The sequence below is a fragment of the Myotis davidii genome, unplaced genomic scaffold, assembly GCF_000327345.1.
Source record: "Myotis davidii unplaced genomic scaffold, ASM32734v1 scaffold31, whole genome shotgun sequence".
Taxonomy (NCBI): Eukaryota; Metazoa; Chordata; class Mammalia; order Chiroptera; family Vespertilionidae; genus Myotis; species Myotis davidii.
In genome coordinates this window covers 3,270,399-3,289,196 of record NW_006283639.1, presented here as the reverse complement: position 1 = coordinate 3,289,196, position 18,798 = coordinate 3,270,399, and the positions used below count along the sequence as shown (strand labels likewise).

The 18,798-nt window shown below is 34.9% G+C and overlaps 1 protein-coding gene across 1 annotated transcript in view; it reads left to right on the top strand.

Annotated features, from left to right (window-relative positions):
* Positions 1 to 18,798, top strand: part of UBA6 (ubiquitin like modifier activating enzyme 6) — a 68,355-nt gene that overhangs the window by 10,980 nt on the left and 38,577 nt on the right. Inside the window, exons 3-10 of the mRNA XM_015565762.1 lie at positions 1,956 to 2,050; positions 2,576 to 2,604; positions 7,349 to 7,443; positions 8,209 to 8,320; positions 11,170 to 11,250; positions 13,999 to 14,121; positions 16,292 to 16,415; positions 18,142 to 18,245. Of these exons, the coding sequence (XP_015421248.1) occupies positions 1,956 to 2,050; positions 2,576 to 2,604; positions 7,349 to 7,443; positions 8,209 to 8,320; positions 11,170 to 11,250; positions 13,999 to 14,121; positions 16,292 to 16,415; positions 18,142 to 18,245 (763 nt within the window). The remainder of the gene's footprint in view (positions 1 to 1,955; positions 2,051 to 2,575; positions 2,605 to 7,348; positions 7,444 to 8,208; positions 8,321 to 11,169; positions 11,251 to 13,998; positions 14,122 to 16,291; positions 16,416 to 18,141; positions 18,246 to 18,798) is intronic.

The following is an 18,798-nucleotide window of genomic DNA, read 5'->3' as shown; positions in this document are numbered from 1 at the left end:
CTGTTCTCAAAACTGCCTGGTACTGGCACAAGAACAGACATATAGATCAATGGAATCGAATAGAGAACCCAGAAATCAACCCAAACCACTATGCTCAATATTTGACAAAGGAGGCAAGAACATACAGTGGAGTCAAGACAGGCTCTTCAATAAATGGTGTTAGGAAACTTGGGCAGATACACGCAAAAAAAAATGAAACTAGGCCACCAACTTACACCGTACACAAAAATAAGCTCAAAATGGATAAAGGACTTAAACATAAGATGGGAAACCATACAAATATTAGAGGAGTCCATAGGCAGCAAAATCTCAGACATGTGCTGAAGCAATATCTTCACCAATTCAGCTCCTAGGGCAATTAAAACTAAAGAGAAAATAAACAAGTGAGACGACATTAAAATAAAAAGCTTCTGCACAGCAAAAGAAACCATCAACAAAACAACAAGAAAGCCCACTGCATGGGAGAACATATTTGCCAATGTTATCACTAGTAAGGGTTTAATCTCCAACATTTACAGGGAACTCATACAACTTAACAAAAGGAAGATAACCCAATCAAAAAATGGGCAACTGACCTAAATAGATACTTTTCGAAAGAGGATATAAAGCAGGCCAAGAGACATGAAAACATGCTCAAAGTCACTAATTATCTGAGAGATGCAAATCAAAACGACCACCTCACACCTGTCAGAATTGCTATCAACAAATGACAAGTGCTGGCGAGGATGCTGAGAAAAAGGAACCCTCGTGCATTGCTGGTGGGAATGCAGACTGGTGCAGCCACTGTAGAGAACAGTATGGAGTTTGCTCAAAAAATTAAAAATGGAACTTCCATTTGACCAAGTAATCCCATTTATAGGAATATATCCCAAAAAACCAGAAACACCAATCAGAAAGGATATATGCACCCCTATGTTCATAGCAGCACAATTTATCATAGCTAAGATTTGGAAGCAGCCTAAGTGCCCATCAGCAGATGAGTGGATTAAAAAACTTTGGTACATTTACACAGTGGAATACTACACTGCAGGAAAAAAAAAAGGAGGAATTCTTACTGTTTGCAACAGCATAGATGGAACTGGATAGCATTATGCTAAGCAAAATAAGCCAGTCAGAGAAAGGTAAATATCACATGATCTCACTCATTTGTGGACTATAATGAACAACATAAACTGATGAACAGAAACATCCAGAGACAGAGAAGCATTAATCAGACTGTCAAACCTCAGAGAAGGTAGGGGAGGGTGGGTGTAAAGGGAGAGATCAACCAGAGGACTTGCATGTAAGCCTGACCAACGGACACAAACAACAGGGGGGTAAGGGCATGAGCGGGAGGGTTGCGGGGTGTAATGGCGGTTTAAGTACACATATGTAATATCTTAATCAAGAAATAAAAATTTAAAAAGCTCAAAAAAGAATAACATCTTAGTCTAAAATTTTTATCTAAAATTATTAATATAAATTTACATTATTGAGTGCTAGTTTTTGGCATAAAGTAGCACTCAACACCATTTGGATCCCGTTTTCTTCCTCTTCCTATTCCCAAGCTTAATTAAATGCTTATCACACCCACTTAGTAACCTAAGATAGGAATATGGTGTCATCTTAGTTTTTTTTCCCTATTTGTTATCCTCCAAATTCAATTAATTTTTAAAATGCTTCCAGTTCATTTTCTGAGCAAATCTTAATTCCATCTCTTTCATTTCCTCTCCCTAAATTTGGCATCTCTCAATGATCTGTTATTCTTTTATGTGATCTCTTTAGAGCTACTCTTGCCTCTAATCTACTTTTCATACTTTATTTAGCAATTAATTCAGAAAATGTAAACGTTATGCAAATGATCCAAAATGAGTCTCTGGGCGGGATCTAGTTGCCAGGTTGTTTGCAAACAACTTTAAAAGGATATATAATTTTAATGACTTAATGTATTGTTTTTCATTGTGTTTTACATGTAGTCGACAGAGGTACGTTCTTGGAGACACAGCAATGCAGAAGATGGCCAAGTCCCATATTTTCTTAAGTGGTATGGGTGGTCTTGGTTTGGAAATTGGTAAGCAGTAGTTTTTATTTATAATTTTACGTGACACTTTTGAGCGTAATTTCAAGATTTAACACCTTCCCCATGTATTATTTCTCTAAAGAAAAGTAAATTCAAAACCTTAATCAGGTCTAATTATTTTGGAAAGACTACTTCGCAGTATTGTTATATTCTTCCAGAAAGAACCAGTAATGATAATGACTCTCTTGATTCTCTTTGTGATGTTAATAGTCATTAGTGGTTATTCACTGTATTTGTTAATTTATTATGGTAGGCCACATATACATATATTTATAATAGTATATTTGGAAGAATACATTAAAATTTTAAGAGTAATTATCTCAGTGTGATATGATTATGGAAAATTTTATTTTATTTTTTATTTTTGTTAATCTGTACCTTCTTCGGGACATTTATTTCTTACTTAAGTAGTAAAAAAGTTAAAATTATTTAGTCAGGGATGTGATGAAGCTCCATGAAGACATATCTGTTATACATTCCTAATATTGAACTATTCTTTTTCCTTTTTCTTTATAGCAAAGAATCTTGTTCTTGCAGGAATTAAGGTGAGTAAATGTCCTTGGTATTTGTTTTAAACTCTTATTTGTTATAAACCCTTTTTTTAAATTTATCTTTTGCTTCTCAGAAGTAATATTACTTATACTTTGAGTTAATTATTGCTTTTTTATTTAGTAGCAAAATTGTTTTAATTCTTCAGTCTTTTTAAAAAAACTTATAGAAAATTTAAAAATTTGAAAAAAAAATGTTTTGAAAAACCCCATGTACCCATCATGCAGCTACAATTATCAGCTCATAGACAAATTTTAATTTGTTTTCATGTATCTCCTCCCCATTCCCCACTGCTTACCCCAACCACCAAATTATTTTTGTGTAAGTTTCAGACATCCTATTATACACTCCTTAAATATTTTAGTATATGGTTCTAAAAGATAAGGGTCCCTTTTGAAAATATAACTACAATACCATTTTCACACCTAAAAAATGCTTCTTAATTTCACTGTATTAGTTATCTGTTGCTGCAAAATAAATTACCCCACAACTTAGCAACTTAAACAGGAGCATCTATCTCAGTTTCTGTGACTCAAGAATCAGACAAAACTTAGTTGGTTCCTCTGTTTGAGGGTTTCTAACAAGGCTCCAGTCAAGATACTGGCAGGGTCTGTGGTCATCTAGGGTAAGGATCTGCTTCCCAAGGTGGCTCAGGTAGTTATTGAAAGGATTCAGTGGCAAAGTTGTGCCACTTCACATTCTCACCTCAGCTCCTTTCTGGCTGTTAAATCAATTCCTTGCCATGTGGCCCTCTCCATAGGGCAGTTTGCTTCATCAGAGTAAGCTAGCAAGAAGAAAAGAAAGGGAATGTTTTAGCACCGTGGTCGGCAAACTGCGGCTCGCGAGCCACATGCAGCTCTTTGGCCCCTTGAGTGTGGCTCTTCCTAAGCCTTACGAGTACCCTAATTAAGTTAATAACAATGTACCTACCTATATAGTTTAAGCTTGAAAAATTTGGCTCTCAAAAGAAATTTCAGTCGTACTGTTGATATTTGGCTCTATTGACTAATGAGTTTGCCGACCACTGTTCTAGCAGACCAGTCTTTAGTAATCTAATCTCAGAAGTGACGTTCAATCCTCTCTGCTGTATTCCTCAAAAGCAAGTCACTCGGTCTTGCTTACACTCAAGCGGAGGGAATTACATAAAGGCCTAAATACCAGGAAATGAGAATTATTGGGGTCATCTTAAAAGCCTACCACAATCATCAAATATCTAGTTAAAGTTCAAATTTTCCCAATTATCTTCTGAGATATTTTTTCAAAAATTTTTGTTCTAATCAAGATCCAAGTAAAGTCCATACACTAAACTTGATTTATTTTAATCTATAGATTTCCCTTCTCTGTTTCCCCACTCCTCCTTGCAATTTGTAAAAGAAACTAGATTATTTATCACATACACCTCTACTTCTGTATTTCCTGTAAACTGGTAGTTATATTCAGACAGTCAGATTCATATTTGATTCTTCTGGCGCCACTACTTCACAGGTGATATTTTGTTCTCCCCTGAGGAGGAAATAATATCCTGTTGTCTCTCTCTTTGTGGTTATTACTACCTATTAATGATTATTGCCTCGATTCATTATTTTATTAATGGCAGTGATATTCTAATTCTGTCATTCTTTTTGTTTATTAGCTGGAATAATATTTAGAAAGAAAATTTGTCATTCATCACATATTTGGTTCTGCTAAAGTGGTACTATTTGAAGAACAGAAGAAATATTTGATATTTTCCCACTTTATTTACCAGTTTTCAAATCAGTGGTTTTTCTTTCATCCCCCAGCAGTAGCCAGTGAACATGTGTGTTTGTGTATGAGTGTGTGAATATGATGACAAACTCAGATTTGATAGGTTTTGATCTGTTATAGTAGCTGTTCTCATTGATGCTCATAATGTTTTACCTTTCCTTGCTCAGATCTTCTTCAAGTTCTTGAGTCCTCTTGGCACACCCCAGTAGTCTTTGATTGCTACTGATTGTAAAATTTTTTCAGCAAAACAATTCCAATATTAATAACAATATGATTACTATCAAAAACAGTTAGTAATTTTAAAACGTTTTAAGATTTTTTTTTTTTTTAGTCACTTTAAGTCATTCCTTTGGGCAGTTATGCAACAAATTCAATAGGTAGTTTTGTCCATTTATTTATTTTGCTTGGATTTTTAGGGATTGCTTTTTTATGATTTTTTTTTTTTTTTTTTAATGATTTAACGTAGTATTAATGTAAAAAAACTACCAATATGATAGCTTATATAATATACTAGAGGCCCAGTGCACAAAATTTGTGCACAGGTAGGGTCCCTAGCCTTGGCCAGCGATCAGGGCCGATCAGGTTCCCCACCTCCTGGCCTCCCTGCCTCCTCCTCCCCTCGCTCCCTCAGAGCCCCACTGCCACCACTGGTTGCCCGCCATGTTCCGTGCCAACCCTTGGTGGTCAGTGCACGTCACAGCGAGCGATTGAACTTCCTGTCTCCTGGTCGAACTCCCAGGGGACAATTTGCATATTAGCCTTTTATTATATAGGATATTATATAGGATGTATTCCTTTTTTTAAATAGCTGCATGGATATACAATTTGTCAATGTAGCATATATTATTATACCCACTTCTTCACTGATGAATGTTTTATTTCCAACTTTTGCTATTAAAGCGTTTCCCTTAAGATCAGGAACAAGGCAGGGATGTTCACTTTCATCACTCTTATTCAACATAGTGCTGGAAGTCCTAGCCACAGCAATCAAACAAGAAGAAGAAATAAAAGAGATCCAAATTGAATAGGAAAAAGTAAAAATGTCATTATTTGCAGATGACAAGATACAGTATGTAAAGAACCCTTAAGGTTTCCACCAAAAAACTACTAAAACTGAATAATGATTTAACGTAGTATTAATATTATGTGAGACTTAAAAAATTCAAAGTCAGTTTTATAAAACAAAGTATATATTCAGGTAAGCCTAGCTTCTTTGTAACCTATACCCTCCTTTCCTTATTAGCTCACCCCCTTTTTTCATCTGTTTTTAAATATAAACAAAACAGATAAATATGAAAATTTTATGCGTTTGTACATATATATTCCCACCTGCCTTTCTTAGATAAAGAGCCATACTTTCCTCCATCTTGCTTTTTATCATTTAATAGTATGTTCTGGGTTTATCCCATATTGGTAATTATATATATATATATAATTATGTATACTAGAGGCCCGGTGCAAAATTTGTGGAAATTTGTGCAGTGTGAGGACCCCTAGGCCTGGCCAGTGATCAGGGCCAGTCAGGTTCCCCGCCTCCTCACCTCCATGTCTCCTCCTCCCCTCGCTCCCTCAGAGCCCCACTGCCACCACTGGTTGCCCGCCATGTTCCGTGCCAACCCTTGGTGGTCAGTGCACGTCACAGCGAGCGATTGAACTTCCTGTCTCCTGGTCGAACTCCCAGGGGACAATTTGCATATTAGCCTTTTATTATATAGGATATTATATAGGATGTATTCCTTTTTTTAAATAGCTGCATGGATATACAATTTGTCAATGTAGCATATATTATTATACCCACTTCTTCACTGATGAATGTTTTATTTCCAACCTTTTGCTATTATAAATATTGTTGCAGTTAATACTCATATCCATGTCTTTTTGTATTTTTCCCAGTGTGTCTTTGGTATAGATTTTTAAAGGTGGAATTACTATATCAAAGTATAAATGTACATGTCATTTTGCTAGAGATTGCAAAATTCTTTTCCATTGAGGTTGTGCAGCCTAACACTTCCACCACTGATGTATTGAAGTACCTGATTCATCTCATTCTCATCAATAGAGTATATTGTCAAACTTTTGGACTTCATACCATTCTAGAATGAGAAAAGATATTTCAATTTTGAGCAAGATTGAACATGCTTCAATATTTTACAAGGCCAAATGCATTTCTTTTCCAGTATCATTTGTTTTCATATACCATGCCCTTTTTTAAAAAAATCCTCGCCCGAGGGAGGGCTCTGGCCGGTTTGGCTCAGTTGGTTAGTACATCCTCCCGTACACAGGAAGGTTGTGGGTTGATTTTTTGGTCAGGGCACATGCCTGAGTTGAGGTTTCGACCTTCATCAGGGCACTTACAGGAGATAACCGATAATGTATCTCTCACATCTCTCTCTTTCTCTCTCTCCCTCCCTAAAAAGTCAATAAAAAATAATATAAATCCTCACCCGAGAAGATGTTTTCATTGATTTTTAGAGAGAGAGAAACATCAATGTAAGAGAGAAACATCGATCAGTTGCCTCCTGTTCTTGCTTCGACAAAGGATCGAACCCACAACCGTTTTGGTATACAGGACGATGCTGCTACAAACTGAGCTGTCACCTGACCAGAACCCATGCCTCCTTTTTTTAAATTTTCTTGTGGCCTGTAATACAGGTCACAAACATTTTTTTATAGTTAGTCAATTACCTTTCTTACTTTGAACGTGGAACATTCAGAAATGCTTATTTATGTGAATTTTTAAATTTTTTTATGTGATGCTTTATCTAAAATGCTGCTTTCCAAAAATTTAAATTCTCTTACTGTTGGAAATAGTTTTTTTCATTACTTTTTCTGGGTTTTCTGATATGTATAGTCATTTCATCTTTGAATTCTTAAGCCTTACTTTCTGTTGTTTAATTACGCAGGATAATATTTTTAATATAATGTAAATAATATTGTAGATGGTGAACATCCTTGTCCTATTTTGAATTAACAGATATTTTCCTTTTTTTGAAGGCACTTACAATTCATGATGTAGAGAAATGCCAAGCATGGGATCTAGGAACCAATTTCTTTCTCTGTGAAGATGATGTTGTTAATATGAGAAACAGGTGAAGATAAGATATTTTGATGTATTATCATAGAAAATTTTTTTAAAATATATTTTTATTGATTCAATAGGAAGAGAGAGGAGGGGAGAGATAGAAACATTAATGAGGAGAGAGAATCATTGATTGTCTGCCTCCTGCACACTCCCTAGTGGGGATCATCGAGCCTGCAACCCAGGCACGTGCCCTTGACCAGAATCAAACCCAGGACCCTTTAGTCTGCAGGCCGACATTCACTGAGCCAAACCAGCTAAGGCAGGACATTATTTTTATTCTTGCAATTACTTAGAATATTATCTGTATCCAGAACACTAGTTCATTCGCAGTTGTTTAACTCATCGCCATAAAGTTATACTGCCCTTGATAAATAAGTATTGACATATATTTACTTAATTATATTTGTCAAATTTTTAAGATATTCACATTACTACCTAGGAATGTATTTTTTAAAGATTGTTAAAGGAAGTCTTTATTATTGCTGAATCATTAAAAGAATTAAGGAGTTTGGAGCTTGAAACTATAAGGGTGCACTTTGAGATTGTGTCTTCCTATGAAATACAATAGTATGCTACATCTCAAGATTGTCTAGTCATCTGTAAATATAAATATGTCTCAGCTTTTTTTCTTCTACACCTTATTAAATTTCTGTTGAAATTTTGTGACATTCAGATTCCTCTGATGTAAAAGTGTCCAAGTTTGAGATTGAGTATATTGAATGAAAAAATACTAAAGGTAATTTCTTTTTCTTTTCTTTTTTTTTTTTTTAAGGGCTGAAGCTGTTCTTCAACATATTGCAGAACTAAATCCATATGTTCATGTTACATCATCTTCTCTTCCTTTAAATGAAACCACAGATCTCTCCTTCTTAGATAAATACCAGGTTGGTGCACCATTTAATATTGGTGGTTATTGACAAATTTCAAGGCAAATCATTAAGTATTAATGTGAAATAACTAACCTCTTCTGTCGAGCAGAAAAAAAATTTTCAGGATAAAAGATTTCCTTTAGAATAATATATTTCTAATGCTTCATTTTAGGCAAAGGGCCTATAAACTTCTGACAAAGCAATTACATTAGTCAGCTATCTTCACAGTATTGTGCATAAAAATCTACCCAAACACAGTGGTTTATAGCAACATGTGTTTTTTCCTTTCTTATGTATTTGCATGTCAGTTGGAGTTCAGATATTCTAGATTGAACTTGAACTCCAGAGTCTGGGTTCTGCTCCATGTGCCTCTCTTCTGGGAACAGGGAGCTACCTAGGACATGGTCTGATGGCGATAGCAGAAATGCAAAGGGGCAAGTCCAACCATCTACACATATGTCAAGCTTCTGTGTTACTTCCATTTAATAATACATTAGCCAAAGCAAGTCACACAGTCAAGCCTAAAGTAAAGGAATAGGAAAGTGCACTCTTCTCTTCCTAAGGTCATGGGTTAAAGGTGATCTAATCCAGTTACAGAAATGTAAAACATGGGGATCTACTTCAGATAACCTTAAATAATAAAAATTCTAAACATTGTGGATGTTCTAAAAGTGACTAGATTCACCCTGGTTTTCCCTATGATCAGATTATGGTGTTACCCATTGTCTAGGGGAAAAAAATACTCCTGTGTTTCTCCTCTACTCTTCTTCAGGCACCGTGTGACCATATATGTGTCAGTTTTCTCCCCACAAGAAGCAGTTCTCTAACTCTGGCTGAGAATTTTGTAGCATTGATGAAAAAAGTTAATATTCAATATATACTCAGAATATTTTTTAAGTATGTTTTTATTGATTTTAGAGAGAGAGGAAGGCGAGAGAGAGAAAATCAATGATGAGAGAGAAACACCCGTCAGCTGCCTCCCACATGCCCCCTTCTGCGGATCGAGTCTGCAACCTGGGCATGTGCTGTGACTGGAATTAAACTGGTGTCCTCTTGGTACATGGGATGATGCTCAACCAATTAAGCCACACCAGACGGGATATACTTAGAATTGATTTGATCCTGTTTACAAGCTAAGTCAAAGTGTCACTATTTGATGAACACTGGCAAGAATACATGAGATTCTTGGGTTACAGACTTAAGAACTTTACTATTCAGAGCATGGGAAGAAGTATGAGTATTGTATTTATCTTATTTCTTCTTGTCTTCCCCCAAATCCTAGTGAAGTGCAAGAGGGCACATGTAGTGGGTTCCTTTAGAAGAGAGGAACACTGAGCTTTGTCTTAATGTTTTACAGTAAGCAATAAACAAGTTTCCTTCTTTGTCCCAGAGGGAGACATGACCTCATTCCTCAAGTTGTATGTGACAAATACTGTCCTGAGAAATGGCACAAGTAAAAAATGGTCAGGACCTTGCATTCATTGTATACCTCCTGAGACGTATACAGTGAGAGGCCCATGGGGAAGTACTCTCCTTGTAGAAAGTATGCCACTAAATACCTGGATATTTGTAGTAAAACTAAGTAATACAAGTCATGGAAACCAGCAACAAGGAAGGCTCTGGACTAAGAGTCTAGCTCTGCTAATTACTCTAAGAAAGTATTTGACCTTTATCAATTATGATAAAATCTGATTATAAAATCTTCTCTACTTATCTCACAGGGTAATGATAAAAAATAAAGCATTGAAAATTAAATTTGATATTTATTACAGAACTTTGTGGTTTCACTAATGAAACTATTAAAGCAGAAGTAGTTATATTGTGAATCTGTTGAATCTCTGAAGTAAGAGAAAACTAAGCCAACTAATATATCTCTTTAAAAATGTCATTGTTAATCCTTTAGGCTAACTAAATACTTTAAATTAGTATTCTGGTGACTAGGTTTGTATTTTCATAGCAGTAACAGACAAAACAAAAGCTCTAATCATTTGGAGTGCATAAATTCCACAGGAAATTACAGTTTGCTTCTAATTGTGAAGTCTATGATGGTAATTGAATTTAATGTGAGTAGGTTTTCCCTTGTTTATGTTGTTTTTGCTTTTATTATTCCACTAGAGGCCCGGTGCACGAAATTTGTGTACGATGGTTTTGTGTGTGTGTGTGTGTGTGTGTTTGGGGGGGGTGTCCCTCAGCCCGGCCTGCACCCTCTCTAATTAGGGCCCCCTTGGGGGATGTCCGACTGGCAGTTTAGGCCTGATCCCTGTGGGCCTAAACCAGCAGTTGGACATGTCTCTCTCAATCCTGGACCTCTGGCTCCTAACAACTTGCCTGCCTGCCTATCTGATTGCTCCCTAACCACTCCCCTGCCAGACTGATACTTAATTGCTCGCCCAGCCTGATCCCCCCTACCCCCCTCTGCCTGCTGGCCTGATCCCCCCCTAACTGCTCCCCTGCCAGCCTGATTGACGCCTAACTGCTCCCCTGCCAGCCTGATTGCCCACAACTACCCTCCCCTGCTGACCTGATTACCCACAACTGCTCCCCTCTGCTGTGACCTGCCTCCTCCTCTGGGACCCACCACCTCCGTGCGAGGCGGTGGAGACACCGAGACTGACCTCTTCAGCGCTGCGCAGAGCCATGAGACCCCCAGGTCCCACCTCTGCTGTGTGTGCGGCCATCTTGTGATGACGTGAGAGCGTGATACCACCTAGGCTATTATTAGTATAGATACCTCTGAGGATATTAACTTTTGGTTGGAATCCTATTGTATTTTGAGTATAAAATTGAAATGATTCTGATTTAGAAGTACATTACCAAAATAATTGTGTATTCTTTAGTTTTTAGTCTTTTTTTTTTCTCAACAGTGTGTAGTATTGACTGAGATCAGACTTCCATTGCAGAAGAAAATCAATGAGTTTTGCCGTTCTCAGTGCCCTCCAATTAAGGTAATAGTATCACTTAATAATGACAGGTAGTTAACCAAAGGAAGGACACTTTCACTATTAAAACTTTTAGCTTTTCATTGGATTGTATAAAAGCTCTTTTTATATGAGGACAATCACAGTAATATTTTTCTCTTTTAATTTGGTATCATATTTATTTCATATTTTTAAAACTAAGATCTAAATTTGGTTTATAGACAGATTACCAAAACTAAGGAAGAATAAAGACTAGAAATAGAAAGGATGATAAATAGTGAATTCGTCATCTAACTTTAGTATGGTATGGTGATGATACTTTGGTTCTTTTAACAAATTCACTAAACATATACAGTTCCAGACACTAGGAATACATTAGTGAATAGGACATACAAATTTTCCTTATGAAAATAAACAAATAAGTCCTTCAGGTCCTATGAAGAAAAGAGCTAGGTAAAAAATAGAGTATAACATCATCATGATGTTAGGATGGGGCCAGTGCTGGTTCTCTTAGACCAGTGGTTCTCAATCTTCTGGCCCTTTAAATACAGTTCCTCATGTATTTTCGTTGCTACTTCATAACTGTAATGTTGCTACTGTTCTGAATCGTAATGTAAATATCTGATATGCAGGATGGTCTTAGGCAACCCCTGTGAAAGGGTCCTTCGACCGCCAAAGGGGTCGCGACCCACAGGTTGAGAACCGCTGTCTTAGACTGAATGTCAGGGAACATCTTCTCTGAGATGATATTTGAATAGAGCCCTGAGTGATGAAAAGAGCTAGCTAAGTACACATCTGAGGAAGAGCATTCAAAGCAATGAGAAGTGCAAGTATAAAGACTTGCGAGTATACAACTTCACTTGGTATGTTTGAAAAGCAGAAGGAAGCAAGCAGGACCAGAATGGGAGTTTGGTTAAAGAGAGAGCAGTAGGAGTAAAAGATGCCGGAGGATTAGGTTGGAGAAGTAGTTAGAAGACCATTTTCTTACAGATCACAGTTAAGAATGTCTGAGTTTTAAGACTGTGAGTTTTGATTTAATTTACATTTTTAAAAGATCATTCTGATTGTGCTGAGTGGAGGGAAGACTCTAGCAGTAGTTTTTAAAAGTGTAGTCCAAGGACACAGACCCTTTCATAAAATTTCATATTACTAAAATGTTATTTGCATTTTTCACTCTGGTTCTCTTATGTGGCACGGGCTTTGATGTGTAGTGATACAGTTGCTCTGACAGCTAATATAGTGTGTGTGTGTGTGTGTGTGTGTATTCTTGGGTTTTAAATGTTTCTCACTTTTAATATCTAACACATTGGATATCAGTAGGTATAACTGGTATAAATAAAAGCTCTTTGGGCCCTCAATAATTTTTAGGAACATGAAGGGGTTATGAAACCAAAAAGAACACTATTGAATAATGAATAGCATAGAGGCAGGTAAGCCAGTTAGGGGCTAATGCAGTAATCCAGGTGAGAGATATTGGTGCCTTATTCAAGAGAGGAGCAAATATGGATTGTGAGTCATTGAACTTATTTAAAAAAAAAGAAAAAAAGAAAAGGCTAGCAGAACTTGAGAGTTGGATCATTGTGAGTTGTGAAGGAAAGAATGACCAAGAATAACTCCTAGCTTTTGTTCCAGATTAATTAGGTAAGTAGTAGTGACACTGGGAATATTAGAAAGAGATTTAGATGAAAAAATGCAAAATTCTTTCTCTGCAATTGAATACATATTGCTAGTTCCACCTCCTTAGTGAGACATTTGTTTCTTTGGAAAAAGCTATTCATCCTGTTTAAAATAGCCACCAAGCCATAATTGTACTATATAAAATGGGTGTACTTTCAGATTGTGGTATTACATAGCATTTTTACACTTTGCAGAACATTTGTGCTATGGTTCATAATTTAAATTAAACAGATGAGTAAGACATGGAATGGTCAGTAAATTTATAATAGGTCACACAAGTTTTACAAAATAATTACAGTAGTTTATAAACTTAAATACTTGTTTATGTAGTTGATACATATATTCACATTTTAAAAGTTGTTTTGAAAAGGAAGAAATTGTCCTCAAGTCTAAGCTTTTAAACTTAAATATATAAAAGTTTTACTCAATGTTATATCTCATAAAAATGGCTATGTGTACTATTTTGACAGTAAAGGTAATACATGATCAAGTAAGAGAGAGAATATCAATAACTCTAAAAATAACTGAACACGAAAACAGTTTCTGTACAGATTTAAAATAGTGGAGGGTGTAGTATAATAAAAATCACTTTAACGCATTTATGATTCCGTTGAAGAATCTCATTTTTACCTTTCGTCAGTTCCTCAGCCCTTTTTCTGTTGACTCTATTCAGCTTTTAGCTCTGTTCTGTTTTCTATTAACTACTGCTTTTGGTGAATGGACACACCATTCTTTTCTAAAATGAAAAGTAAAAATTCACTGCTAGCCCATGAAATCAAGATAATCTGCTTCTTACATACTGTACTTGACTTTAGGGCAAGGTAAGAATTTTTGTTATCTAAAAATCATAGAATGTATAATGATGATGTGCAGACATTGCTTCTAATTTTATAACATTAGATATCAAGTCCCAAATACCAAAATTCTTGATTCCTAAACCAATTTACAGGAAAATAATTTGTTCTATTCATGTTTTACTTTATATCCCAAACGTTATACTTAATTGTAAGTGAAATTGTCATAAAAGCCTAAGATAGTTGAGCTGTTTTTTTTTTTATATAAATAGATAAGCTTGAACTTTTTTTTACTATTTTACAGTTCATTAGTGCAGATATACATGGAATTTGGTCACGGTTGTTTTGTGATTTTGGTGATGAATTTGAAGTTTTAGATACAACAGGAGAAGAACCAAAAGAAATCTTCATTTCAAATATCACGCAAGTATGATTATATATGTATATTGTATACATATGTATAGGATTAATTTTTAAGTTGATGTGAATATTATTTTTTAAAGGTGGTATTAGCAAAATATTGTAATATGCAATATTTTTTAGTTGTTTTACAAGATTTTAAGGTAATTCTTGAGATATATTTTGTTAATTTCTTTATTGTATTATGTTTAAAGCTAAATTTAAGTTAGGCAATGAAAAGAGTACTCCTGCCTGGCCGATGTGACTCAGTGGTTGAGTATGGACCTATGAACCAGCAGGTCAGGGTTCTCTTCCCAGTCAAGCCATATGCCTGGGTTGCAGACTCAGCTCAATCCCCTTTAGGGGGCATGCAGGAGGCAGCCGATCAATGATTCTCATCATTGATGTTTCTATCTCTCCCTCTCTGAAATCATTAATAATACATCTTTTTTAAAAAGAGTATTCCTGATTCCTTCTAACATTACTTAACAACGAGAGGCCCTATACACGAAAATTCGTGAAAGAGTAGGCCTTCCTTCCCCTGGCACCAGCTTCCCTTCAGCACCTGGGACCTGGGCTGCTTCCCTCCTCTGGCTGCCCGCAGGCACCCGGGACCCAGGCTGGCTTCCCTCCGGCCCTGGCTTCATCAGGAATGATATCCAGAATGACGTCCAAAAGACGTCCAGTCTAATGAACATATTACCCTTCTATTATAGGTTGGTAGACCAATATTTGCTTATGTCATATATTTTCTTTTAATCTTCATTTGAGGATATGTTTTTATTTATTTTTAGAAAGAGAGGAAGGGAGAGAGACAAACAACGATGTGCGAAACACCACTCAGTTGCCCCCATATGCACCCAACCAGGGATCAAACTCGAAACCTAGGTATATGCCCTGACCCAGAATCGAACCTGTAACTGGTGTACAGGATGACACTCCAACCAACTGAGCAACCTGGCCTGGGCACAAATGTCATAAATTTTAATTTTGTTCTACGTCATGTTCTTATGGGACATGAACTGTGATTCAGTGTTTGCTGAATTGTTCGTTGTGTCAGATCATAAATGTAACTTTGATGAGTCACCTGGCCCAACACAGTGACTCTAGAGAGATGCACACTTAAGTTATTATAGACAAAAGCTGTTATACTTCTAAAACATTTGGAGGAAGAAAAAAGTTTTAAGAATTAACTAATCTTCAAATCAAAAGGTATTTGATCAGCTTAATGTTTTTATTCCCTATAAAGGAAAAAATCATTATGATTCATTTTTACTCTTTCTTTTTAGCCTAAATCATTAACTTCATTTGCACTTTTTATAATCAGTTTACATTAAAAGCTCCAAAGAAGTCAACATAAGTGAATGATGTTGTATTTTTGGTAGTACATTATCTTTATGCTTTATTTTTTAACCCAATGTAATGTTGCCTTTTTTTAAGAAAAATTTATTGAAAAATTCTGTGCATCTCTTAGCAGAATGGTTTATTATTTAGCCTTTTATCTTCTATAGTTGTTTTTGGTTTGTTCCTGAGAATATCATATAGTTAGAATAAGCTCCAAGGGAGATAATGGATTCTTGTATTGCGTTGGTCTTTTCTTTCATTGAATAAAGCAGGAAATATGAAGTTATCCATAAAGAATTAGAAAATATCATAAATTATCTGCAAGAAATTATTTCTCCTTAATAAATTCCATGGGATACCAGCAAACCCATATCACATTACATATTTGTGATCATAATTTTTAGAATCTACACTATTATGAAAGAGAGAATAATAATTTCATTAGATTTCATATAGATTATTATCACTTTAGTCAAGAAGTATACAAGATTATGTGCAATTAGAAACTGTCTGGGCCTTTCACCTGTCTCATCCATCCTCTTTGGTGAAATAAGCTAATTCGTTTTTGTTTTTATCCTGAGAAGCTGGCTGGGCTACATGTATTTCTTTGCTTTAAATGTTGCAACTCTTATTGGAATCTCTATTTCCCCCATGCATAAAAATTATATTTTAAGCATTTAAAATAAAATAAATTGATCATTATTTTGTTACACTTATTTAAAGAGAAGAATGGCTTGGAATTTAGGGCGGGGGTTGAGAATTTTATAATTACATGGTATTTTTTTGTGTGGGATTGGGAATTTGTACGAAAAAAGTAATACTTGAACTTGTTAGTAGATTACTCTTATTTTTAGGCTAATCCTGGCATTGTCACCTGCCTTGAAAATCGTCCTCACAAACTTGAGACAGGACAATTTCTAACATTTCGAGAAATTAATGGAATGACAGGCTTAAATGGATCTACACAACAAATAACTGGTAAGTTGATGTGTTTTATTAATTCATTTATAATTACTCATTATTCTGCACATTTATAAGTCTTTATAAGTTTAGCAAGAAAACCTACCCAATTTTGGTGCTACAGTAGTACAGACAAGGTGTCTTGATTCAAATTTGTTGATTGGATTGACTTAGGAAGGTGGTGAAAAGATTATTGTATTCAGAGACAGAGGCATTCAAGGAACTGAAAGATGTGCTATGGCAGGCCTGGCAGTGGGAGTTAAGATAGCAAGAGTCCTAAGACATTTCAGAGGAAACTTTATATGTTATGTATCTCATTTAGTGAACAGCATTTGCAACATATTTACTCACTTATCTATATAGATAGATAGATAGATATACTTAAATAGAGTTTAAAATGAGTACTATTTTAAGCCTCCTCCTAGCTCCAGAGGTAACTAAGCAGCTAAGTTTGATGTTTATTCTGCTGGTCTTTTTTCTCTACTTAATCTATGTATGACTTATGGGGAGAAAGAACTTACTGTTGATTTCATTTAATTTTTTTAATAAGGAAATTGTTCAAACACAATAAAGGTCAGATTTTACAGTGAAAACTTTCCTGCCTACCTACGGTTCCCACTCATTTCTCATCCATTCACTGGTTCTTAGTTTATTATGTGTCCTTCCTGGCTTTCCTTACATTTTTTTTACATACAGTGTATCATATTATACATCTACCCTTTGCCTTTTCACTAAACCAAATAGCTACATGATCTTTTCACATTAATAATTGCAGAACATTCTTTTTGTTTTTCCTTTAAGTTTTCTTTATGGCTGCATATTATTTCATATTAATGAATTGTATCACAGTATAATTTAAATTTGCATTTTACACATTATGAATGAGATAAGTGTATTTTCTTAAGTTTTAGGGCTATTCGTTCTTTAATGTGAATCACCTATCATTTGCCCTTTTTCCTGTTGAGTTGTTGGTTATTTAACCATTCCTTGGAATTCCTAAAATATAAGGAATATCTGTCGGTGTTTTTTATATAAATTGCAATTTTTTTTTCTAGTTTGGCATTTGACTTTGCTTATGATTTGTTTTTACTATGTGTATATATCAAATTTTAAAAGTTTTCTTTTATGATTTTTATTTTATTAGAAAAGCCTTCCTTACTGCAAAGTTTTGAAGAAATTTTTCTCCCATTCTTCTGTCTTAATATATTTTTCTCATCTTCAACATTTAAAACATTCATCCATTTGGAATAGATATTTTGCCTGATGGCATTTTTCCCGAAAGTTTTCTTGAATAATCTTATCGTTTCCTCACTGGTTTGAGTTGCCATTTTCTTAATTGTATCCCTTGTGAGCCTATTTCTGAGTTCTCTAATATATTGTTTGTTTGCCTGTCTATTAATGAGCCAGTATCATGCTATATTAATTGTTATTAATTATGTGTAATTAGTACCAACATTAGTTATTGAGGCTTTATAAAATATTTAAATATCTAATAAGCACCTGTCATTAATTTTTTTCCCTTTGAGTTTTTTTGGCTATTTTTAAGTACTTAAATTCACATTGGAAAATAGTTTGTCTAGCTCTCCACACTTCTTCCTACCTCTATACCCCCCCGCACCCCCTCCCCCAAAAGATTTATATTGGGATCTTCTTAATTTTTTAAATTATGGGAAATTGACATCTTGATAAACCTTGAAATTCAAATTTATTTCAATAAATAATGATTTTCTTTTTTTTCTTTTAGTGGTATCACCATTTTCTTTTAGCATTGGTGATACTACAGGACTGGAACCTTATTTACATGGAGGCATAGCTGTCCAAGTTAAGACTCCTAAAACATTTTACTTTGTAAGTATTTCTTTTCCTCTTTAAAAAAAATGTATTTCTCTACAGAAGAAGAATGGCAGAAGAGAAAAAAAGTAATAAAATGAATAGTCAGTTAACCAAACACTTAATTTAAAGCCTGAACAGATTTTATTCTTTTAATTTGCACCCACTTTGAGGAAAATGGTATCAATTTAAGGAAATAAGCTGGTATCAACAAAATATGAACAGATAGAATACCATATGCATATAATTGAGGTAAAAAATTACATTAAAAGAATTATACCTTTGTGAATCATCAGAGTCAATCATACGTCTTACAATTACTTCCTAAAACAAAAGTTGAAACAGTGTATATTTTATTATTCACTTACATTTTTAAAGTAAATGGAATATTTTTTAAATGTTTACATTTTTTAAGTTTTAAGAAACAGTGTAAATGTTGGAAAAATAAAGTAATTTCTATCATATGGCATTGAAAAGGAAAATCTAAGTATCTGAATAGAGAAAATGCAAAGGCTACTTATATCAAGGAACTCAGGAGTCTCTTACCACTTAAATCTTTAGAAAACTTCTA